This window comes from Eublepharis macularius, chromosome 11 (assembly GCF_028583425.1).
Source record: "Eublepharis macularius isolate TG4126 chromosome 11, MPM_Emac_v1.0, whole genome shotgun sequence".
NCBI classification, from domain to species: Eukaryota; Metazoa; Chordata; class Lepidosauria; order Squamata; family Eublepharidae; genus Eublepharis; species Eublepharis macularius.
The window spans coordinates 26,381,673-26,408,151 of NC_072800.1; the positions used below are offsets into that span (position 1 = coordinate 26,381,673).

A 26,479-nucleotide genomic window follows, 5' to 3' on the forward strand; every position below is an offset into this window, starting at 1 on the left:
TTCTATTTAAGCAATTTGCATCATGGTGGTTCTTCTAAACTGGCTCCAATGGAAATCAATCGATAATCAAAAACTGCCATCTCCCCCTCATTCTAAGACTACCAAGAAGCAATCAGCCAGACTCTTTTTCTCTACTCCATGACCCAGCTCCCACCCTCTGAGCAACAGAATTCTCCTCTATGGACTGCATGCTGCTGTGCATTTCCTCTAAAGCAAAAAAGTAAGTGGCCACTGTAAGAGGAAAAACCTTTGGCCTTCTGTTTCTCATGTTGCCATATAGGCAGCAAAAAGGAATATTCTATAATTCTGTGGCATAGGCATTCCCTTTAGTGCTTTGTTCACTGGCATGCAATTGAGTATACTCTTAAAATAACTCAAAAGTGTATATTTAGGAATCACGATTGATACTAGGATTCTTAGATATACCAATATTGCTGGTCACAATTAATCCCCAAAATATTTGGATTAATTGTAGTTGGCATGTTAAAGACTGTGTCTGTCCAATTATGATGATTCATGTGGTCTATGGCAGTTTTAACAACAGAAATTTATTTATTTATTTATTGCATTTCTAGACTGCCCTCGCCGTCAGACAGGCTCAGGGCAGTGCAGGGGCAGCCCTAAAATACGGAGTTTAGATTCACATTTAGATCTCCATTGCAAAAGATAACACTCAGAAAATAAAAGAAAGGAAATCAGAAGTGTCCCTAGAAAACAAAACCTTCAAATAAAGGTGGAAAGCCAACTGGCATTCCATTGACCCAATACCCATTTCCAATAGGAGAATCACAGAGGCAACGCAATAGGGAAACTCCATAAATTTTTCAAAGAAAAACCTCCATAGGCCAATCAACAGAACTATAAACTCCAGTAATTCAAACAGTTACCATATATAGAACTTGTAACAACATTTTAGCCCTAAAAGCTTGAATTTCTATAGGAAGAGACCGACCCTCAAAAGAAACAACTAAAAGACATAGCCACAGAGGAACCAGCCACAAAGAGCAAGGCACACTCTTTATGGGCCCTCCATGAGACCGAAGTGTGGGAAAGAATATCTAGATAGAAAAACTGAGACACCTGCTCAATTGGCCCAAGATTCCTCTTCCAAGAAAACTGTTTAATCTGAGGAGATCTTTAAAACAACATGCCTTTATACCTGTTGAAACGGTTGTACAGAATCTAACCATAAGTTACCCCTTGACTGGTTAAAACATGTTGAGAACAGCTAAATTTACATTAACTGATCTGGAGCATGGACCCCTAACAATAACTTCTGTATGGCTTTCTGTGAACATGAAATAAAGATAATCTTCCTATACCAAAGAATCCAGTAACACCTTTAAGACTAACCAACTTTATAGTAGCATAAGCTTTCGAGAACCACAGTTCACAGTTCACAGATGCATGCATCTGACGAAAAGAACTGTGGTTCTTGAAAGCTTATGCTACTATAAAGTTGGTTAATCTTAAAGGTACTACTGGACTCTTTTCTATTTTGCTACAACAGACTAACACAGCTAACTCCTCTGGATCTTTCTATACCAGACAATGGAATTTGACCCCCCTGAGTTTCTATGAAAATTAAGCAACATCTTCTGGCACTGAGACATGATCCATAACTAGCATTCATGAAGTAAAAGGAAGACAGGAGATGGAACAAGCTTCCAAAGGTAAAATAGTAAGGGGCTCATCCATGATCAATACCCCTGCCACAGATTCCTGTAAATGCTGTTCTCCCAGCATTTCGTCTAGTTAGGCCCTCAGCCGGCAGTATTTCATCTACCTATAGGAGAGAGCACTGATCACCCACTGCAGCAAGGAATATAGGAAACCACCTCCCTACAGGCCAATCTGGACACCGTCACATCTAATTTGGCCCTCTGTGGGAGAGGTTCAAAGTTAACTTTCAAATACGCAAAAGTACATTTAATTTTGAAGTTACAGAAAAATTAAATGTAAAATCTTAGAGGGGGTACAATTTTTGCATTTCTCATCCTTTGCACATGCACGGCATCCAGCTATTCTCTCACATCTAGGATGGTGACTGGATACATTCTCATGAGAATGTCTCAGACTTTAGTAATAGAAGAAGAATCATCCTGTAAATCTAGTTACCGTATTTGCAGTAAACAGCTGTGACACATTAATTACATGCTTTCCAAATCAACCTAATGGAATGCACTGGCTAGATATCTAACTTACAAATATAAATCTGTGCAAAATACAAACTAGTTCAATACTTTAAACACATTAAATTACTACTCCTCAAAAGAAAAGAGGCCAGGTGGATCAGCTGTACTCCATGACCGCAATATAAAAACAAAATGACACACAAATTTGATTTCATTCCATATTAACCTTCTGCATAACTATTAAAAACAGATTTCCACCTCTGAGAAAATTTAACCTACTGAATGTACCGATAAAGGAGTAGATGATGTAATTTAATTTGCTGCTGAAGCAACAGCAAGTATATAATGCAAACTCTGTCATCACAGATTTTCAAGCATCTGTAAGAAGTACGAGCCAGAGGTAGTTATGTATTATCAATGTATTATCAGTGGTAATCATAAATAGCATTTCCTCCATTTTGTCTGGTTGCCGCTTCAGACAATTGATCCTCTTGTTCCATGTGCTTGTTCAAAACAAGACCAAGCAAAACAGAGCTGCAAAGATAATATACGGAGGATATTCCAAATGTCTAAAGACCACTACCAGCAGTTCCTTAATGACACGGAAGAACAATGTGGACGAATTAGAACCCTGTTGCACATCACACAGGATAATTCCTATGGTGCTGAAATCAATCAACTTATGGCAGCACTATGTATACCTATCCATCTTGTACGTGCTCAGAGATATCAAAAAAGTTCCATTAAGGTCAACAGGGAACTATTTCTCTTGTCATGTCACGATATACACCATCCATCAACCCCCAAATCTGCTTGGAAGCTAGACCGGAAGGCATCTAAGAATCCTGTGTCTGAATTCAGACACTACACAAAGTCATTAAAACTTGCTATGAGATGCACAAAGATGGCCTGCTTGTCATACCTCCCTCTTCACATACGAAATGCAATCACAGTTTCCAGCTTTCAAAGAAACTGCACCCACTAGATGTGCCTTCAGTTGTGCCATGACTATAGCCTCCCCTATAAAGAAAATCTTAATGATATCTAAATCAATTTTTAACAGGTGGATCAGCAGTACTTTCTGCAAGAGGAAGATGCTTTTATCTACTAGCAGCAGTGTCTTGTTTCATTCAGCTGTCCTGGCACAGTACAGGGGTAGACAGGCACCCCCTTCTCTCTACTGTAAAGGATGTGTGAGCATGAATCTCTGAGTCAATACTCGATCAGGAGGATGACCAGCTTGTGTGATCTCTGCCACCCCCCTTTTTTTTTGGAAGGAACAGAATATGAGGGGCTATCTGTGCGACGGCTTATTACTACGAATGCCTTAGTTCATGCTGGTTTTGGTGAGTTAGGTGGAAAGGGTAAGGGCACCTGTTGTAAAGCAAGAAGCATGGCATGGTTTCCATAAAGGCAGCAGATCCAACGAACACATGGTAGCTCTCATTTCACTCTACTAACAGCCTCAGGATGACATCTGCTAAGTTGATCCAAGCAAGACTCAACAAGAGACCGTTCAAGACTCCTCGGGTTTAGACTCTGCCTTAAGTGTAGCATGCAAGTCAAACCAGATGAGAACAATTTTATGCATGAGTACACTGGAAAGAAGCAAGGCCCTCGGTCCTAATTCCAAAGCTGGCTCAGCAAGCATACTGTCCAGCCCATCAGCTAACATCTTCCTCACAAGTACTGATCTCTGTGCCTTCATCTTTCAACATTATTTTTATAATCTGCTTTAAGCATGAGAACTGTGTGGGACTCACTGTAAGCTCCTTGATATTTTATATTTTTATGATCTGGCTGGGTTATTAATGCTGGATTTTAATTAGGAACGTGCGGTGTTTTTTGTAATCTGCCTCAGGCATGTTCCCCGGAGAGGCAATATTAAAAAAATTTTCTGGCCCATGGGTGCCATGGCACCTGCCAGTGTTTCCCCTGGCACCCCCCAAGCTTTTCAAAAAGCAGGCAGGGCCTTTGTACGGCAGGGCTTGTTATTTGCTGCCCTCATTCAAATGAAAGGTTGCAACAGAAGCAGCTGCCACTGGCGGATCACGAAGACAAGCAAGGCCTGTGGTTCCATTTCACCTTCTCTTCCTCCCTTCCTCCCCTGGACTTTCCTTTGTTTCTTTTCGTTTCCCTTTTCTGCAATTTTTTTTTTTTTTGCAAAGCATGGCAGCCATTTTTGGCTTGCTCTGCCTTCTGTAGCAGCCATTTTGGAGTGCTGCTCAGCACCCCTCCTAAAATTCCAAAACTGCCCACAGGCTCAAAAAGTTTGGGGACACCTGCCTTAAAGGCGAATTAACAGGGCTCACTTGTAAGATAGGGCTCACTTCTTCAGATACAAGCTGAAGAATCTTCTCTCTGTAGTAGCGAGCCCTGTCTCACATAAGCTTATACTGGAATAAATGTTGTTAGTCTATAGGGGCTACTGGACTTTTGTTTGTTTTGCAACAATAAATTAACATGGCTATACCACTGGAAGTCCCAAAACAGGAGGTGGTAAACAGGTTTTGCTGCAATTTCAAATGTTTATTTTACTCATGTTATCTGCCTTGAAAGCCTTATTGCTAGCAATATTGTAAGGCAGAAACCTTAATAAATTACAACATGTTGTAACTCACACCTGTGGAAGGAGTCCTGTGTCCTTGTGCCTGGACTATACTCAGCATAAACAGCCCAACCAACAGCCAGGCTGGGAAAGCCTAGCAGCAGCGCTATGGTGCTTATTTAGCACTACTCTTCTATTTTTCCAGCCACGGCAGTTGCTTGGGATAGGGCTGAGTCCCCAGCACTATGGAAAATAAATGCTAACCCAATAAGCTAGACCAGACCTCCTACTAGGAACTAACTGCACCTTGCATTGGCAGGCCTGACAGAGGCACATAATTCAGTTTTGAATAAAAACCCTACTGGATTGACCCACAGCTCTTGAGTGTGCAAGTCAAATATCTGAAATTTAATAAACAATTGTTAAACACAATTTTGCTAAATACTTAAAAAAAAATTCTATGGGAGAATACAAGATCCGCACACAGAACATAATATAATCCTGGCGTAAAGATTTCAATCATACCAATTTGAGCAAAGTGCTATTTTGCTGTTCTTTTCTGAAAACAGTAAGATAAACTGATCGACAGGCAAGAGCTAACTGACAAGCAATCAGGTAAGCAACTTCCACTCTCCCTGTGGGCTTTCAAACTTCCATAAAAACTGCCCAAAGCAACACCCTGTCCAAAGGAAGAAGTAAATGCATGTTCAAAGACACATGTATCATTCAATCTATAGGCAATATCAATTAGTACAAGTTCACCAAATTCCATCAGCTATGCAAACAAATGACCTACGGCCTAGTTGCAGGTAACATTAAACATTTAAATTCCCTACCAATATATACATCAGAAGATACCATTCAATGTTTAGGGTCCCTTTAAAGATTCAATTCAATGGCAAAACCTAAAGTACCATTACAGTTGCCACTTACTTTGTTAACTGCCCTTTGTTTTTGTTGTTGTCCACTCCATTGTATGTAACAGCTGCCAATTTCCTGCTTCTGTAGTTCTCATAGTGAACATTATTTGTGACATCCTTCAAGTCCTGCATGTGAGTTCTATTTAAGAAAAATGGAGGTTGTCAGCAACTTTCCTTCCTGGAATGATTAAATATCAACTGAATGCCATATTAACTTTAAATAAGCAGATGTTTGACAGGGGTATCTAGGGCTTTTAAATGTCAAAACGCACAAGTGTATTACAAGCAAATTGTTTCATGATCTAAAAATTCTACAAACTAATAAATATCCCAAATAATCATGATATAGTAGTGTTGTCATATGCATGAGGTTTATTAACTTACAGGTAACTAATCTTCCAAAAAGCTCAGGTTGTTTTAAAGATATTCACACTGTCAGCTGATGTAGAAGACTTGTTGTAACATCTTTAGCAGCCACCTGTACTTCATGATGGCAAAGAAGTTATCCCTTGAAAGCAGTACTCACCTTGTAGTGTATTTTAAATATCCTCTCATAAAGCAAGGAAGTGAAGGCATCCAATATATAAAACAACCACAGTAGAACATCTTATTTACTGTAATTGCAAGGCTCTTTCCCATTTAGAAAAAAAGACCCATTTTCAAAAAACTGCACACAGCTTACTTGCCTTATCAACATGTTCCTTAGAATTGTGAAGTCACAGTGTTCACCATTTTCGACTGCAAAAGAAAAATGTTGCATTTTATAGTCTGCTGAACAGAAATTTGTCAGCTGGGGAGTGAGGAAAGAAAAGAGACACAGGGAAGGAAGCGAGCCAGCTTCCATCTACCATTGCTGCTGCTGGCATGGAAGAAAAGCAACTCCAGAGGAGAATGAGGCAACGACCAGTTTTCACACTGCATTCTAATGACACAGAAATTTCTTCTGTGTCCTGAATGTAGAGCCCTGTGGTGCAGAGTGGTAAGCTGCAGTACTACAGCTCAAGCTCTGCTCATGACCTGAATTCAATCCTGGCAGCAGCCGGGTTCAGGTAGCCGGCTCAAGGCTGATTCAGCCTTCCATCCTTCCGAGGTCGGTAAAATGAATACCCAGTTTCCTGGGGGTAGTGTAGATGACTGGGGAAGGCAATGGCAAACCACCCCGTAACAAAAGTCTGCCAAGAAAACGTCGTGATGTGACGTCCCCCCGTGGGTCAGTAATGAATCAGTGCTTGCACATGGGACTACCTTTACCTTTATTCTGAATGTATTAAAATTAAACATTGCACAAAGCTACTGCAACACAGCAAGAAATAGTTGTTATCTACTTTCAACATGTAAAACAGAAGAATTTTAAAAATGTTTTCATTTTGATGTACAGGCTTTATAGCATCCTGAGCTATCCATTGCAACATAACTTGGAAGATGACAGGAATTTATCACTGTATTTAGTCTAGGTTAATTCAAGCATCCAAAATAGGAATCACTAGAATTAAGATCCCAGTAAACTGCTGCTTTATTTTATATGATCATATTTGAAAAGTTCTACAATTTGAAAAACTTTTTAGAGAAGCGCTTGGGTCACAGTTTGTTACAAAAACCCTTATAGCAAAACAGTTATAACAAAATGGTCACGAGGATTTTTTTTTTTACTGGACTAACTTAGTGGCAAATTTTTCTGGTGATGGACAAAAAACACTGGCTGTATTTTCCTGCAAGATGTTCTAATACACACACTCTTTCTCTTGTGACATCAATACAAGGAACACAATCCATGAAAGCTTTACTTAAGTGTCCTTGGGCATTATCATTTCATTTAACAGGAGGGTGAGGAGATGGCTTGAACAGTGGTTCTTCCACCATTCCTTGACTGTCCTGGAGGCTGCTGCCATGGGTGGAGTACGAAGGTCAGAGACATTTTTCCAATTATTCTGTCCAGAGGTCGACAACTCCTTCCCCCCAGATTTACCTTCCTCCTGGTGGCCTGGAGCACCACCGGGGATGCCCAGGCCCCTGGGAAAGGTGGAGGCAGCATCGGCAGCCAGGGAGAGGCATGCTGTGACGAAGCACCCGGCGGCGACAAGGATGTCGACTGGGGAAAGCCCCCAGGAGCTGGGTCCAACGAGGGAGCCATCAGAATAGCCAGTAGCCAAGCTGGTGAGAGAGCACCTGGCTTGGGGAAGACCTCGAGAGGCCAGAGCTGCAGGGCCAGTGAGGGAGAGCCCAAAGGAGGGAGGGCCCTGAGGAGCAGAACAGCTGCACTCACTGAGGGCCACCCGGCCAGCTCAACCGGAGGAAGGAGGCCGGGCTGAGCTCAGCTCTTACACCCAGGTTGGCACCCAAGCATGCCAATCTTGGGGGGAAGGACGACATGGGTTGGAGCTTGGGGGTGGGGCAGGCCTTGCCCCATGGAAGCCCCTGTAACAGAAGGCCTGATGGGCAGGTCAGGGAGGAAGTTGGTGAAGGTGAACAGAGAGCAAGAGAGAGCGAGAGTCTGAGGAGAAACCCTGCAGGGGGAACTGCTGCCTAGCTGAGGGGAGAGAGGGCTCGAGGGTGCTGTAATCCCCCGTTCCCACAATCCTGAAACCACTCAATCTGGAATGCATGTGTTGAGCAATTTGCTCCAAAGTGAGGCATTTCAAAACTACCTCTTAAAACTGCCACCTTACTACTCAGTTATATCGACACGCATCATCTACCTACTTACCTTCTGCAACTCCCCAAGGATACTGTCTTCCTCTAACTCTCTTGCCGTTGACTTCAATGATAGTATTACTTCCTACTACAGCAAGAGGTAAACGGTCCTACAAAACAGAAAAGGTAAAGCTGATCAGTGGTTATAGAAACAAAAAGGTGCTGTTATAATATTATGGGGGGGAGGAATATAGCTCAGTGAGATCTCAAGTCGGATTTCTGGCATCTACAGATCTTAAAAAGAGGAATCTTGACATGTGAAAGAACACTACTTGAGAAGTGGCCAGCTGCTGCTGGAAACTAGACTATGCTAGGCTAATATGGGCCAGCAGTCCGATTCCATCTATGGCAACTTCATGTGACCTGTCAGTTCCTTTATTTTATGGCTTTTAAGTTCTGCATGTAACTCCTGCTGACACCCACCCATTTGCCCTGCATCACACCAGAAAGAAAGAAAGAAAGAAAGAAAGAAAGAAAGAAAGAAAGAAAGAAAGAAAGAAAGAAAGAAAGAAAGAAAGAAAGAAAGAAAGAAAGAAAGAACGAACGAAAGAACGAAAGAAAGAACGAAAGAAAGAACGAAAGAAAGAACGAAAGAAAGAAAGAAAAAGAAAGAACGAACCATTGGCCAAGGTAACGCTTCCCTGCCTTTCCTTCAGAACCACTAAACTGGAGAACAATACTGAGCAAAAATTACAGGTTTAACTTCCAATATGGTTAATTTTTAATTTGTTGTTCACATAGAACCCCAATCATTATTGGTTGTCATTTTAAGTTGCTCAGGTTGACTCAACTGTATTTTTCTGGAGATCAAAGCCTTCTCTACTTCCCCTTTGTCAGGAAAGGTGTGTGTATGCCATTGCAGTTGGATTGTCAGATACAAATGTGATCTAGAATTTCTTCTCGGTTTAAGAGACATGGTCAAGGTGTAACGCATTAAGACTTGCTGGAAGAGTTTTCCTTCACTGCCCAACAACCCAGACAACCACCAATTCTAACCAATGCCTGCTTACTTAGTTGCCTTTGAATTATTACTTACAACTGCCTGTGTTCTCTCTCACACACACTCTCTCTCTCTCTCTCTCTCTCTCTCTCTCTCTCTCTCTCTCACACACACACACACACACACTCACACACACACGCACTAATTAAAAGAACAACTTGTCAGACATTCCTAACTGAAGTCTCAGTTTGCTAAATGCCGCCTCTAGTATTGTTCGGGGGGGGGGGGGGGGGGGAGATGTTAACTGGCTGCTGCTGTTAGAAGCACGGCTGTTATTGGAGATTCTGGACCTATTCAGAGAAACTAAATGAAGTTCCTGCTTCGTATCCATTGGAAAGCTGCATGGCTGGATTTCATTTTTGAACCACGGCCTGAACCAATACCCTGCAAGCTATATAAGCTTCAGAATCCTGCCTGAATTTGTATCTGACACCAGACAATTTGGGGATATTTGTATGACCTGAAACTTCTGCCATTTTAAAAGATGCTTTCTGCTTTGTATCCTCAAAAAAAAAATCCATGTAATTTTCTGATTTCCCTTGTTAATGAGTAGCTTTTCAATGTAAGAGTTTGCATGTGGAATAATACTTGGACTACTTACATTAAGAATGATAATACTGGGGTTTCTTTTGCTTCTTATAGAGAAAGATTATTAAAAAAACAGATGTTGTGGTTACTTTTTAAGCTGAAAAAAGTGTTTTAGGTACCTCAGACCCTAGATAGTGGCAGTTTACTGCTTTAAATATCTTTGAGACGCTTACTTGAGTCAACAGAGAAAGCTGATCGGAAAGCACTTTGCATGTCCCCAGAGGTCAGGGATTTCAGTTAAATAATCATTCATCTGCATGCTGAAATTTCAGCACATCAGCCACAAGGGAGAGGAGGCCATAGGCTTCTGATAGCACTTAAGAATCTTAAGCATCCTCCTAACAAGAGTTACAATGATCCAATGAGCTGAAAATATTAAACCTTTTTTGAGCTTATGTTGTAGTGTTTTATAATTCATATAAAAATATAACTACTTTAATACACCATCTGGATACTGGACATCAGGTATGGTTTCATCTTCACTTTTATTTGAAGCTGTAATATGCTGCTTAACCAACTGCAATAAGGGAGAGAGTTCATCATGCCTTAACCCTTTCTATTTTGCAGTCACACAATAAGCTTTTCATAGTTTTACAATAGACAATTCTACCTGCTTTCAAGAGACAGAATTAAACTGATCTACAGACACTTATTTTATTACCATTCAAACTAAAGTTTTAGGTAAATCTGACAAATTAACCAATTCTATCCTATAAGGTTTTTACACTCCAGAAAATGGGAATTTTAAAATCTTCCCATGACTTATACAATAATGGTTAACGGGAGCAGCCATTTTTGGATAGTTCATGATCTAAAATAAATTTCCATAATTATCCAATTGATCAAATAATACTTTTCACGTGTGTGCTTCTTTAAATACAAGGAACATAAGGCATAGAAAAGATTATTAACTGTTGCCATGTATTATTTTTCCAAATAATATGACTGAGAAGTTTTCTTTACTGTAACTGCATGGCCCGTTCAAGTAGAGTAACCCATTTGCTTTCCTACAAGTCTACCATGGTTGTGGTAGAACAGCTTCTTAGGGGTGCAGATGCTTCAGCATCAGGGCTTTTTTTCTGGGAAAAGAGTTGGTGGAACTCAGTGGGTTGCCCTCACAGAAAATGGTCACATGGCTGGTGGCCCCGCCTCCTGATCTCCAGACAGAGGGGAGTTGAGATTGCCCTCCGCACCGCTCAGCGGAGCGGAGGGCAATCTCAACTCCCCTCTGTCCGGAGATCAGGGGGCGGGGCCTCCAGCCATGTGACCATTTTCAAGAGGTTCCGGAACTCCGTTCCCCTGCGTTCCCCCTGAAAAAAAGCCCTGTTTAGCACACACATGAAGATCCTAAGGGTTTTTTCATAGCAGCATCAATGGAAAGGGGCGCTCTGCATGCTCATCCCTTTATGGAGTAGCTCTTCATTACAGGGAAACCTACACACAGAACTCTACATGCATGAAGTGCCCACAGAACTCTGAAAGAATTTTTACTTCAAGACAGTTTTTGTACCTTTATCTTTTTAACCAGCTTATTTTCTTCTTCATCATCCGTTTCTGGGAATTCATATATTTTAATTTTGTGCTCTTGAATTTCTTTCATTATCTGTAATTAAAAGTATTTGTTAATAGAAGAGTGAAGCAATGATGGGACATGCTTATGGAGCAGGTGGTGTACTTCCTTCTTTCATCTGTGAGCTACACCCATGGTATTTGGAAACTGGGTACTACAAAGCTTGCCAGAACATGGATACAATTTCTCCCTTCCTTTTCAATCACTGCCCCAGAAAATCTTTCGAAACCCCTGGTAACACAAGCCATTCCTCAGACAGTCACACACTTTTCAGTGAAATGTCCTCATTCACTTTAGCATAAATTATTTCCATTAGTTCAGTGAACTTTTTACTTTGCTTTTACAAAAATCTGCTGCCATTTGAAACATACCTTGGAAACACTGGTCTTGTTTCAAAATTTATTTTTTTTTAACTTAAGCTAGCTAACAATCTCATGCACTATTGCATTCATATTATCCAAAACACAATGTGCAAAACACACACAGAGAGCAAAGCACTCAATATTTGTATTAGCCAAATACTTTTTAGAGTGGTTTTAAAAACTTCTATAAACACAGACACTATAAAGAAATTAGCACAGAGCAAGAATAGATTGTCTGAATACAAATATGGACGTGTGCGCTGTCAAGCTGCAACTGACTTACGGCAACCCCATCAAGCGATTTTCAAGACAAGTGAGGAGCAGAGGTGGTTTGCCATTGCCTTCCTCTGCAGAGTCTTCCATCTAACTAACAACCCTGCTTAACTTCCAAGTTCTGATGAGATCAGGCTATACCATGCTGCCATCCCACTTCTGAATACAAGTAGAACTATATTAAACATCCAATTCTACATTAAAATATTTTTAGCAGCTTGTACTCTTTTTGTGGCACACGTGCACAGACTGGGTTTAGAGCTGCATTACCACAGCTTTGTAGGATGCATTTTGGAGCGAGGGTCAAAATTCTATCACGATCACCAACTGCAACACTGTGGGGACAATGGTGTTACGGTGCCATTATTCTTAAGGCCTCCAATCACCACACAACTGCTACAGGTTTATATATGGAAACCACCACAATCAAGTGCACAGTATTACTTTTCCAACCATAACTACACTCTGAGTATACCATTACCTTCAAAAATAAACATTACAGCAATGACTAATTATTACTATGTGACCAAACTTAAAATCACCCCCCGTCTTTCCATGTCTAACAAGCCTGTAATTGCAACAGTCCTACACAAATTTGGCAACATTTCAGACTCTTTGTAGATGGTTAGTGCTATTTATTCTGCTCAAGATCAGTCATTTTTAACCTACAGAGAAAGAATGAGCATTTTTATTTTTAAGATAAGATCAGTGAACACATTTCCCATGTCAGAAGTAGTATTAATGCTGTTTGTCTTCTAGCCCTCAGGGAAGAAGTCAGCTCAACACCACCAAAAATATGCACTCTTCTGTTAAGGAACTATAAATTATCTGCCAAGTTTAAAAAGTAACTTCTGGATTTAATCTTTCAAGTTCAGTAGTTATACATCAGCAAATGGTACCATTTGACATTAAGCTTTCAGCTCACCTGTTTTTTAAATTGTTGGCATTCTTCAGGTGTAAGTGTGTCTGCTTTGGCAATAAGTGGAATGATATTCACTTTTTCATGTAGGCGCTTCATAAACTCAATATCCAAAGGCTTGAGACTATTTTAAAAAGAAAAAGAGAGCGACTGAGCAAATATTACTTCCAAAACAAACAATTGCAGGCGGGATGTATTCTACAGTATCAACTTATGGCACAAGCCAAAAGTTTTCAAAACAGACACAAAGCAACCGATCGCAATGTTAAAAAGATTTTTAAGAGCTAAGGCAATTTATAATACTTCAATCAGCAGTAACTGACTAGAAAGCAAGAAGGTATGTGCTTGGAAACCCACCAGGCTACCCAGCAAGTCAGTTTCCAGACTGAGGACATATAAAAGATAGCTTGTGAATAAGGGTGGGGGGAGTGGCAGTCAGGGCTGGCTTCAGCGTCGCCGGCACCTGAGGCAGCTTAATGCTGCCTCTGCGCGCCCCTGCACTGGACTGCATGATGACATCACTGCATGTGATGTCATCACGCAGGGGCTGGTGCGCGGGGACCTTCCAGCCCTCCCGTTCAGTTGCTCTGTGGTCCAGGCGCAGCTGGCCGCCAGCTGCACCTGGCCCGCATAGCAACTGAACGGGAGGCTGCCTGTTCAAGTGCCCCACGCTGCCGCCACCAGCATGCGCTCCTGGCCGGCAGCGGCAGCTCCGTGGCGCGCACCCCTGCCCCTGGGCCGGCACCCCTCAGGCGCCTTAGCGCCCTGAGGTGGCGGCCTCACTGGCCTCAATGGGCAGGCCGGCCCTGGTGGCAGTTCAAAGGCAAATGTCGTCGTGGGCTAGTGAATGTGCAGGAAACAGTTCTTTAGATCGGAACCATGGCCCCTTCTGAACACACACACTGCAAAAACCTACATGACCAAATGCAAACAATGAAAACAGGAGTATCAATGTTTTTCTTCCTGTCTTGTAGGTAAAAAAAGGTTCACAGGAGGAGCTGACAGAGTGGATCTTTTTCCACCTGCCTGTTTGTTCTGAAAATCCTCTTGAAGGTTCAAGAAAAGCCTCGCAATGAAAAATGTGGTACAGGAAGCTGCAGCAATGGGGCAGGGGAGAGATCAGGTAAAATTGTTTCCTTCTCTTGCTTCTTCAAGCAGCTTGCATCAGTGGAGAAAGGAAAAGCTCTATACACAAGTGACTGAAACTTTAATTGTAGCATCATTTGCCACTTTCTTTTGTCACTAACATCTTCAGGAAAGCAATCAAGTAATCTAGAATAATTCTGCAACAGAAAGTGAAGTACTCCTGTAAAAAGTAATCTAATACTACTAATAATAATCTAATACTATTTTATAACAAAACTAATAAAATGTTTTGTTATAAAATATTACAGGAAGTTAAGCAGCAAATGTCTATGCAACAAAATTAAACAAGACCATTTTAACAGTCCCAAGACGTGTGAGCAAACAAAAGAAACCTGGTGCCAGCAGTTACTGGATTCGGTGCTCTGGCAGAGAGCTCTATAATGGAGGCACCACGAACGACACCCTGCCCCTAGCCGGATCACCCAGCTTAGTTCTGAAGACAGGGGGGTACACACAGCAGGACCCTCAAGGAAGACCACAGCTGACTGGATCTGTTAATACAGAGGTAAGCGGTCCCACTCTTAGACTCTTTATTGCTTTCGAGTTAAGCTTTCGAGTTGAGTCAGGAAATTATTAGGGGACAGGGCAGCTTTTACAATACGTTTCATATAATTAGTGTGCACAAGCAGTTTTTCTGCAGTATTTTGAATATTATATTTCCAACCATATAAAAGGTTGTTCACGTAAAACATACTGTGACAATCTAACCTGGCAGTGACTACAGCATGGTTAACTGCGGCTAAGTCCAAGGACTGCAGCTGATTAAGCAGCCAAAACTGACTGAAGTTGTGAATGTCCGTCTGCAGACAGGCATGTTAGAGAAGTGCCCAAAACGGCAACTCCGACTCCTAGGAAGAGCACAACCTCATCCAGAATAGGCTGATTCCCTGCATCTTGGTGACCTCTATTACTGACCAACAGCACCTTGCACTAGTATCCGGACTGAACTTCAGTTTACTGGTTTATCTTTAAGCTTGATAAAAATGAGAAGCACAGTTGAATGGCACTGACATACTGATGGCACCTCGCTCCAAGGTCAAGATGACATCTCCCAGCAGTTTCATGTAAATATTAAAGAGCACGAAGGACAAGATGCAGTCCAGTGGGACACTGTTGCATAGATGCTACAGCATAGCATAGAAAAGAAAAGGCACAATGACCTAGAGCACATTCATGAATGGAGGTTAGCTTCCGGTCACCACCCCCACTAGTGCATTTAAGATTCAGGAAAAACAATTTTTTTTCTCCTGCAAATGTCACAAAAAGACTATCAAGACCTTTGAATGTAACAACACTGAGATTCTAACATGGAAATCTGGACCAAAAGTGAATGAAATATGTCCCATCTACTGGTCTGTTGTGGACAATATGGGTAATCATTTTGGCTAGAAGTTTAACAACTCTCAAAACTATTTTTTGCTTGACCTATGATATGCAAATATAAGGAGCAGCAAGCACCATTAAGGACTGGAATGAGTGATTGAGCAAGGTGTTCATCTATTCATTAAGTTTGTTAACTACTAACAGAGCTGGCGTGTTAATACTGCTAAAAGTCACGGTCAAGATTCACCTATTTTATTAATCAATGTTTTATTAATCTATGGCATTTTATCCTTACAGCCAACTTCAACTAATAATCTCTCTTCTCCCTTCACACAGACTAAATCTTAATAAAATGCTAGATGAGATAAAATTTTCTCTCAACGTTCTATTTTCCATTTGTTCAAGGTCTAGAATCAAGTGTAATTTAACAAACCCCTATTCACAAAAATTACATTGAGTCAGAGGTGACTCTAAAGAGCAGGCAAAAGGTACAGTAAGCTAATGACCCACGAACTGTGAAATTCAATCACTGGCTTTAATAATGAACTGTAGCTCCTATGCTGCTTTCTTGAATTAAATGAAAGGAGAATGAATCTTTGGGAATAAGGTGGGCCAGAGGTTATAAATACCTAAGCTTATATATCAAGAACATTCAGGAAATGGTTTTTCCTCAATTTCTGCACAAGGGCCTTCTCTCAACATTTTAAAAAGAGAAATTATGTTATTTAGGAAGTTAGACCTGATTTGCAATCTGATGTTGAAACAAATCTGAAATAGGTGATTATGAATATCTGTGTTAATGGCTAGAAAGGGTTAAAAAGTTCTATCTGCTACTGACCCATGTCCTGAAGGAGCAATGAAGTATAAGCAACACTGCACTCTGTTGTCCGGCATCTGCCTTCTGTTCACACGTGATTCTGCGTTGAGATAGTCTTCGAACTTACTGTCAATGTAGTCAATAACGGGCTGCCAGCTAAAATATGCATAAATATGTTTTTCAAGACCAGTCGTTTTACATTTAGCATCTACTCTGTTAAAATTATTCTGCACACTATTGAACAGTCTGCGTGCAAATACTGCTGACGCATCACTCACAAGCGAGATTAGTGGAGAAATCATCAGAATTTATTTTTCACTTTCAGCTTGAGTTTTTTAAAATATTTCATGAATATTAAAACCATGCAATCAGCAGTGTATCTGGGGCTTAGCAGCAAGTTGCCGAAAGATGCTGTTAAGTAGTTCTCTGCTGCACGGTCCAGAGGCTTCTCCCCAGTTTCTATCACGTTACTGTACTTTATCTGGCACTGCTATGATTTTTGGCCAGAGGAATAAACAGCAGTTCCAACAGCTGTACAGGACAGCTCTTCTTCTGCCTCATATTAAAAGAAGTACTGGCCCTCTAAAGCTTGAAGGATGAGGAGGAGTTGGGCTGTATTTCTTTGGCTAGAAGTAAGCACAGTGGCTGAAATATGAGTAAAGTAACAACATGCAGGGGACAATGGTGACAAGCAAAAGCTTATGGTGCATGTGGAAGATAAAAAAATTTAAGATGACAGGTAGGTTTTAGAACTAACCATCACAACAGCTAATATACAAACCACCATAAGGCAGACTGCTTTCACTCAATGTTCTTTTAACACAACTAAGTATTGTAATATTAAAATGAACATTTTATGTACTGTAGCCAGAGAAACACTCTGTATAAAATCTTAGGAAATTTATGACATTACAGAATTAATTAAGAGTCATTACAGTCATCCTCTTGGCAGCCAAATAATGCTCATTTCAAACGCTAGTCAAGGAGAAACTAAATTTTAAGTATGTTTTAAATGACACTGCTGGCCAATAGGACAGTGTAACAAAAACATACAAAGTAAAATTCAGCCTTACTTTTCAAAGACATCTGAACATTCCCAGCTATTTTAGTAGCCACAATACTAGAAGTTACTTACCAATTGCTATTGTCCACTGCATCACCAAATCCTGGTGTGTCAACTATTGTTAGTAGCAGCTGAACGCCCCCTTCTTTAATTAGAACCTTTGACTGTTCAACCTGAAAAATTCAAAGTGAGAAAAAATATATTCCTCATGCTTGAATACGAACAACATTGCTGTAAGTACGGAACAGGAACAAGATGGCACCACACCCTGAATAGAATAATTTTATTTTCTCAGTGGTATGGAATCTGTTTGCATCTAGTGGGATGGATTCCAATGTTAACTCACTACTCCACTAAGCAAAAGCCTTTCTCCAACAGAAGAGCTGCTTAAGTTGGAGGAAGGATTCTTGGAGGATCGCTGGATCCACTCCAGTGTTCTAAAGCTGGCTGATTCCGCACACGTTGTATAATGCACTTTCAATGCACTTTATCAATCGTTTGAGGTGGATTTTTTGTTCCGCACACAAAAAAATTCGTTCCAAATAATCTATAAAGAGGATTGGAAGTGCATTATCCAATGTGTGCGGAATCACTCATCGTCTGTCCCTTGTTCTTTTTCTATCTTCCTATTTCTTTGAGTTGTCAAAACTCCACCACATTACCTGAGGCATGGAAATCTTGCTCAGCTCCCACTGCCAGCTTCCAAAATTTTACCCCTCAAAATTGTTGGCAGCCCTACTTACAAGACGAGCAAACATTAATCTCTGCCTTGAGCATTTTTCATAAACGTGGGGAAATGATGTAACTAACTAAAAATTGGTGCAGTTAGGATTGCATACGTAGGGCTGTGTATGTGCCTTGTTTATTCAGAAGCACAGAAAAGTTGCAAAATACAGCACTGGGTGCGAAATTCAGCTTTTATGGCAACTCCAGAGTATGCCAAGGAATGCTTGAAAGTGTGGGCGATGCCTGATGAAAGAAAGTAGAGGGGTAGCTAAACAAGATTCCCAGGGATGTGGCTTGCATAGCTCCTGGCTGAGACCAGCAAAACCAGAATTATGCAATTCTGCTTAACTTGCATAGTTCGTACAGGTTTTAATTCAGACTTCCGTGCTGCAGAATTCTGTATTTGCATTTTATGAAGCATGGAGGAACTGCATGTTTTACTTTTTAACATTTGAGTACTAAAACTGAAGCAACCCTGAAGGCTTTGTAAACAACAACTATAGGTATTAAAGTCAGAGACAGGTTTAACATTTAGACAGAAACGTAACAGTTTCACCAGATGCCAAAAAGGAAGTCATCTTATTTTCAAATCTGTACCATGCCACCCTCCCTCCAGCCTGCTTCTCATTCATTCTCATGGAATAAAACTGGGGAAAAAATTCCCTAACTAATCCACAGAAGTAAGGGAAGAAGAAAAACCATGCTTAAGGTATTTGGAGAAGTTTTAAATTAAAGTTCTGCTCACAGAGGACGCAAGACAGCAATATGATGTGTGTTCCAGAATGGGCATGAATGTATGTAGCAGGGCTCTCTCCCCCCTCCCCTTTCTGGAGAGAATACTGGTCAAAATAGGCAAACTACCCTCTGATGTACAGCAGAATACTTATGCACAGCTAATCCTACTTAAATCAGTGGGTCTTACACCAGAATAAGTCTGCATAAAATTCTCAAGTAAAATAACAGCTTCTGTGTGTGTGTGTGGTGTGCCATCAAGTTGTTCTGACTTATGGCAACCCTATGAATAAAAGACCTTCAAAATGTCTTATTAACAGGCTTGCTCATATCTTGCAAACTGGCGTCCGTGTCTTCCTTTTAGTCAAGCCATCTCATTTTGGGTCGTCTCCTTCTCCTTCTGCCTTCCATTTTTTCTAGCATTATTGTCTTTCCCAGTGAGTCTTGTCTTCTCATGACGTAATCAAAGCCTGTTCGTGGACCAGTGGTTCGTCAGATCCCATTTCTGACAACTGCCATGAACTTTAGGCTGGTTTGTTTGGTTCATTTTTCAGTTCATCACTGCAGATAGCCTTGCGCTGATTAATCGGTTTCCTAGGCAACAGGAGATGGACTTCCTGCAGGGCCTTCTGCTGACCCAGAAGTGACCATTTGCTGGCCGGAAGTGACATTTTCACAAACCAAAATGAACCAATTCGTGAACTGGGGCAGGTGCATGAAAGTTCGTGGTTCATAAAACATGACAAACCATGAACTGCAAAGTTCGTTTTTTTTCTGGTTCGTGCCCATCTCTATGTGTAATTTCTTGGCAGTCATTACTTTTGAATTCCAGAGGTTCTGGCGCTTTCTCCCTTAACCTACATCAGTAGTCGTTTTACATCTTCACTATATTCTGCCAGTAACATGGTATCATCTGTATGTCTCAAACTGTTAATGTTCCTTCCACCAATTTTCATTCCACCTTATTCTAATCTAATCCTGCTTCTAGTCCAGTGCAAATACCTCAGGAAAATCAGCATGGGAGTATCTACTGATTTCAGTATAATATGTACACAACCTGAGAACACTTATCCATGAGCACTACTTCAGAATAATTTCTAGCAGACTCCTTGAACATTCAACTTGTTTCCTAGAATATTACTCAAAAGCAAGGAAGTTAAATCAAAGTACCCCACTAGCAATATGATCTGGCCTCCTAGTTGCTAGGACAGGAGAAAACAAGGTAGAAAGTCAAATTTTCTCTTATCCCTAAAATGTAATTTTGAGGTCAGCTCATGAATAGGAGAAACAGTTACAAATTATGCCAATTTCCTTAGTAATCCTGAAAAAGTACTTCTCATAATTTTATTATCAAGTTCTTTAGATTTAGTACTCAATTCATTCTTCCTACCAGTCTGAAGATTCTACTTATCGCTTATAAATGATTAAATCATAAGGCAAGCAGTTAAGCTAATTTTCAGATTAATGCAAAAAGGTTATTTCCCATGTAGGAAGGAAACAAGCATCTCTAGCAGGAAGTCACCATGGCCAACAAGGATTCTTCCCACATTCATTTCTAAGGGCCAATTAATACATTACAGCACCCAACAACCCAATATCACATAAAGCCTCCTTAAACATGATGAGCTGGATCCAGCCAGCCTTTCTACTCAATGCCACCCAATTCCCTTCAGGTCTCTTGATTCTCAGCACAGCCTTCCTGGGTAGTCTAAGAGGCTGCCTGTTTCCTTTCTCACCAAGAAGCTGGCTGGATTCAACCCAATGACTTCAGTGCCTTGGGCATACCTTCTTATGGGCCAGACAATGGCCTGAATATCAATCCAGGCTTCAAAGTACGTGAAGGGCAAATAACTATACCATGCACTATACTAGATTTTTCCAGCTTTGAAAATTGCTATGAAGCACCCTTAGACTGAACTATCTGAAGCGCTTATTTATATAACCAGCACTTTAAGCCTCAGAAATAAGCATGTCCTCCTTGTCCTTCTGACATGCTTAGTAATTATCTTAATGCAATGTCCAGTAAAGTTCAAACTAGAGTTCGTCAAGGACATTCCTCTTGCTCCATTTAGGGTTTTCTCTTTATTAAATTTAAGGAATTTGTGTATCCATACATGGTCAAATTCTCAGAAAGTAGCACCATCTGGAAGAGATCCAGAAAACAACTGTAAACTAGCGTCAATCTCTGTTAAGAACCCAAATGAATCCTATCTAGTTTTAGATGTGCTCCCAAGGGATTCAGGGAAAATAACTTCGCTTCAATCGTGGAATTTAAAACTTCCCTTAACAAATCTATTCCAAATGGTTATTTTCTCACGCACTGCTGTTAAGAGAGGTCATGTTCACAGTATTATGCCAGATTCTGGAAAATTTAAGTTTTCTTGCCTGCTCACTCGTTTCCTAATGGACAGCACATTCTTTGGTGATCCTTTAAAAAAAATTAAGGCTATTTCACAGAATATAGGTTTACAATGAAGCTGTTGTTGAATTTCCTTCTGTGAAGTCAGGAATTCAAATAACCTTGAAACCCAAAGAAAAGTGCACTCGATGAAGTTATAAAGATACCTGCATGTAAACCGTTTCAACTGGAAATGAATGCTTTAAGCACTTTCAAATTCCAGTACTTTAACAAACCTTTAACTAATTCCCAGGAAATGAGCAGATATTAAAGAGCAGCAGAACTATGGGCAGCATGACAAAATGCAGTTTGCAATCTTTTTGGATCAGATTTTTCTTCTTTACCAAATGCAGCTGCTGCAATTTCAAAGGCAAGGTTTTTAACCTCATCCCACCTCCCTGCATTTTCCAGCCAAAAGCTGCCACTCCCAGGCTTTTTTTAACCCTCTCCTGGGGCATCTATACTTTAATGGTTTCCACAGATCAACTGGACACTGCCCTCAAAGCTGCCACCAAGGCCTGGCTACAATTTTATTTTAAAATATTTTATTTAGAACAAACAGAAATAGAGTTAGTTTCCTACAAACTCAGCTAAAGCCCTCAAGTTCATATTTTTCTTGTTACTATCTTTATGCCCATCACTGCTCTGAGTAAGTTATGCAAGGAAGAGGAATACAGGCTAAACAGGATAGTGAAATAGAACCATCAGCTGTCCAAGGTAAACAGAGAAGGGAAAATGCCCTCTCTTCCAGTTATAGCAACCTACCTTTTCAGAAGTGTAGAGGGGTATCAAATAACAAAATCATCTAGTAACTGCATTTTAAAGTAGTGTGCGATATTTCAACAAGAGCAACACAGTGATTGTGTTTCTAATGTAGCAAAACACACCAGGAAGTCAAGTACAATATTGCTGTTAAGCAGAAAAGATATTCCTCATGGATCAGTTATCACTGCTTTAAGGTCTTGCCAGAAGCAAAACACCTACTGCAGCTAGTCTACCTGGGTTACGGCAACCATTTTGTTCAATATTCTATTCCAAGACCTTTTAATGGCTTTGAACCTAGTAATACTATGCCACAGACAAAACATCTTGCAGGAATCTGTTCAGTGGTCCTTTCTGTAACATTATTTTGCAACTATTTGCACATCAGATTTGGCACTGCCAAAGCATCACACAAAGAAAACCCATCTCCATCTCGCAAAAGGTTCCATTTTAGATGCCTGTCACTTGACCGCATAGCAATAAGTGGTTGCATCACTGAAATTCCACATATCGGATTAAAATGACTTGAAAAAGAAAGACAGACTCATCTAAACAGAGTATTTTAAAAGCCACAGCTTCCCATCATGAGATGCAGCAGCTCAGTAATCAGTGACCACAAATTACTCTACAGCACATTCACTTTTCAGCACTAACAGGCAATTACACAATAGCAAAGAAGCAGCAACAGATGCCTATGGCTGCATACAATAGCCAAACAGGACACCAATTTCCTGATGGCGCTTCCCAGTTTGCAGATAAGCATGCCTGAAAACATAAAATCCAAACAACATTTTCCCATCCGTACCTGTACAGTCTTTTTAATTCTATGTGAAGGTCCTGGATACTCTGGAGAATACAAGTCTGTCAGGAATAACGAGTTGATTAGTGTTGATTTCCCTAATCCGGATTCACCTATGAAAGAGGGAGAGAGTGATTGTATGTTACTTACTGTTTAAGAGAGTCCACAAATATTTACTGACTTGCAACGTATATTGTGTCAATATTTTAAACAGACCATTACAAGCTTTACATAAGTACAAAAGTGGCTAAATCAGCGTAAAACGAAACGACTCCCTCCTTTCCACTCTCAGAGCCATCAGAGGGGATACAGGTTTCAATTTCTCTCCATAAAAATCCAAGTTTCCTGTAAAGATTATATATGCTGTGTATTTAAGTGTAATTAGACAGACAGACTTAGGTCTAGTTCAGACTGGCACCCTATGCAGATTTAGAAACGATTGGCTGCAAAGTTAATCTTGATCCTTGAATTCATGCTAGAGATCTTATACAAGAAAGTAATAGTGCACAAGTCTAAGGCTCCTTGGACTTCAGGCAATAGGAAGCGGATTGCCTGAATGCATTGCAATGCAGTTCTAACAGCCCTTTCCTACGTAAAACCTTATTTTGGTATTACAATATTAGACCTTACAAGCAAGGACCACCTGCAAGAGCTGTGGGGAGGGGGGGGGGAGATCCTCCCTACTTGTTTGGCTGGCCAGTTGCCTGCCTGCAGTCAGCTTGCTTGCTTGCAGTGCCACCACTTCTGCCTGCCTGGCTTGCATGGCAGTGGTCACACTTCCCAGCTCACTGCACCACCAGCTCTGCCCACCTGACTCACATAGTGCCTGTTACTTGCAGTGCTAGGTAGCAGGGCTTTCACTCCTCCTTGCACAGGTATCAATTCCTAACTGGAGTTTCACCTAGTAATAGTGGGACATGAGTCAATAATAGAATACAACATGCCACTCTCCAGTTGAAGGCCATACTTAAAAGTATCAGAAGACATGGACTTGAATCTTGGGAAAAAAGCACTGCTCAATAAACTTCATCAACACTATCAAGTTAAGTGCGTGAAAACAGGAAAACAAAAGTAATCTTATTATGTAAGAGCTCAATATAGCAAAATGAATCAGCAAGATTTTTCTAAACACAGTTGCATGAATCAATGTATCTATAAGGAGCACATGCCTGGTACCGGGTGCAGAAAGGCAGCATAGTTCAAATTCTTCATCAATTGTTTGCAATACAAAATTGTAAGTTGCTTGACTTATTTCAGTGAGAGTTGCCTGGAGATCACTGCTCAAGAAATTTACACAGTATAAAACGTATTTGGGACTTAAAATGGTTTTTTAGTTATGTTTGCCATAATATTCTTATTATTCCTCTACAGAAAGTAACAATCTGCATCTTTGAAATTAATGCTACTGTTAAGGGCTACAAAAACCAATACAAACCACCATTATATTTTGAGATCATTTTATTCAGTGTACTGATCTGCTGTTCCTTCTGTAAGCCAACTCACTATGAAAATGGAGTGCAAATTCAACTGCGATTCCAGGGTTTGATTTCATAAGATTCGCACCACCAAAGCATGGCCCTCTCAGCCCAAAATGCAACTCAAAATAACAACCAAAACAGAGAATGGGAGAAGACAAGATAGCAGGCACCTGATGTTGCTTAAAATCCCAGCCTGCACTGATATGAATATGCCTTGAAGAGAACAGCCAACAGGCAGAAAACTCTAAATGGGAACCATTGCAGAGCTCAATTACCTTTCTCATGCATGCTAGCTAATCTTTATACTGCAGAGACTATGGAATTTCAGTCTGATAGTAACAAGCTGATTATATCTAGCCAGAGAAGGCAGCCTGCTGGGTCCGGATTATAAATGCCTCAGAAAGGCGGCAGCTCTGGCTCCCAGGAAGGGGACAGTCTTTAAGCTGCTCCTGGAGAACCCCCTCACTAGACACCAAGGATTAGTTAAACCACTGACTGTTTATAAATACCCCATTCTTGGGTAAGATACTGGAGGGGGTGGCAGCGAGACACCACCAGATACTTATATAGGAAGCTGATTGCCTGAATGCACTGCAATGGATTCTAATAGGAATTCATTTGGTACTGAAGCTGTCTTGGTCACTCTGACAAGCCACACCAGCAGAGAAAGAAGGGGAGCAATAGCTTGTTGATTCTTCTGTGGCTGTTAGTAACATGCAATGCTATCACTCAAGCATTCTTCTGGACGGCGGATCCAGTTTGGAAGCGTGCATGGGGATGGGGGGGGGGGTCACTGCTCTGCACTCCAGCAGTTCTGATCCTATCTGCAGATTCCAAAACTGGTGCTAGGAAGGTTTAGCTCCTGAAACAATGCTGGGGGGTGGGGGGTGTTCATGGAGATCTTTTTCACTCATTATGCTATTTAATATATTTATTTTTATTTATTTACTGTATTTATAATTCACCTTTGTCGTTGAATATCAAAGCGGATTACACAGTGTAAAACACTACTGATTTACTATTTACACAGCGTAAATCAAAGAGATCTAATAAGAACAGTTTAGATTGATACAATCAGTACAAGGAGACAACAAATGAGCAAAGAACTAGGAATAAGAGTCCCCAAATCTGAATATGGTACAGTGCGTGGATATAATGAAGAAAGCCGTGTTAGTCTGTAGTAGCAAAATCAAAAAGAGTCCAGTAGCACCTTTAAGACTAACCAATTTTATTATAGCATAAGCTTTCGAGAATCAAGTTCTCTTCATCAGATGCCTGATCAAAACTGGGCAGATACAGAAGAGGAGGGGGAAAGAGAGGGAAGGAGGGGAGCATAAATCACAAGAAGGCAGAATGCAATTAGCATAGAGGCAATCAAAACATTCCTTTGCTTGGAAATGTAAACATTTCCTTTTGGTGTGCAGTCAGTTTGTAGCAGTGAAGGTATCCAATTCCTATGTAGTATAAGCCTTCGGTAACCACAGCTCGGTCTGTTGGTTTCCGGTATAAGGTGGTATTTATTCGTCCTTGAGAGATTTCATCAGGACTTCAATAACTTTCACCCTACTATCAACTTAAGCCTGGACCACTCTACACAACAGTTACACTTCCTGGACACCACTGTACAGCTACATAATGGACGAATAAATACCACCTTATACTGGAAACCAACAGACCGATACTCATATCTACATGCCTCCAGCTTCCACCCTAAACATACCACTCGGTCTATTGTCTACAGCCAAGCCTTACGTTACAACCGTATCTGCTCCAATGCTCTCGACCGAGACTCACACTTAAGAGATTTACAACAAGCATTTTTGGGACTACAGTACCCACCAAATGAAGTGAAGAAACAAATTAACAGGGCCAGACTAGTACCCAGAAACAGTCTGCTCCAGGACAAACCTAAAGGAACTAACAACAGAACACCACTGGTTGTCACCTATAGCTCCCAGCTCAAACCCATCCAACGTATCATCAGTGAGCTACAACCCATCCTGGAAAATGATACCTCTCTCTCAGAAGCCCTGGGTGGAAGACCTTTCCTTGCCTACAGACAGCCCCCCAATCTTAAACGACTTCTCACTTACAATCATGAATCGGCCAGCAGAGTCACCAGCACAGGTACCAAGCCCTGCAACAGACCCAGATGCCAGCTCTGCCCCTATATCTACCCAGGGAATACAATTACAGGACCCAATGGCATCAACTACACTGTCTCTGGCT

At 40.9% G+C, this 26,479-nt stretch overlaps 1 protein-coding gene across 2 annotated transcripts in view; it reads right to left on the reverse strand.

Moving 5' to 3' along the window:
• Positions 1-26,479, reverse strand: part of SEPTIN7 (septin 7) — a 55,794-nt gene that overhangs the window by 11,512 nt on the left and 17,803 nt on the right. For both annotated transcript variants that reach the window (XM_054991309.1, XM_054991308.1), the window contains exons 3-10: positions 22,779-22,885; positions 17,428-17,528; positions 16,314-16,448; positions 13,013-13,130; positions 11,393-11,485; positions 8,308-8,404; positions 6,290-6,341; positions 5,617-5,742 (exon numbers count right to left, since the gene is read on the reverse strand). In XM_054991309.1, the coding sequence (XP_054847284.1) occupies positions 5,617-5,742; positions 6,290-6,341; positions 8,308-8,404; positions 11,393-11,485; positions 13,013-13,130; positions 16,314-16,448; positions 17,428-17,528; positions 22,779-22,885 (829 nt within the window). The remainder of the gene's footprint in view (positions 1-5,616; positions 5,743-6,289; positions 6,342-8,307; positions 8,405-11,392; positions 11,486-13,012; positions 13,131-16,313; positions 16,449-17,427; positions 17,529-22,778; positions 22,886-26,479) is intronic.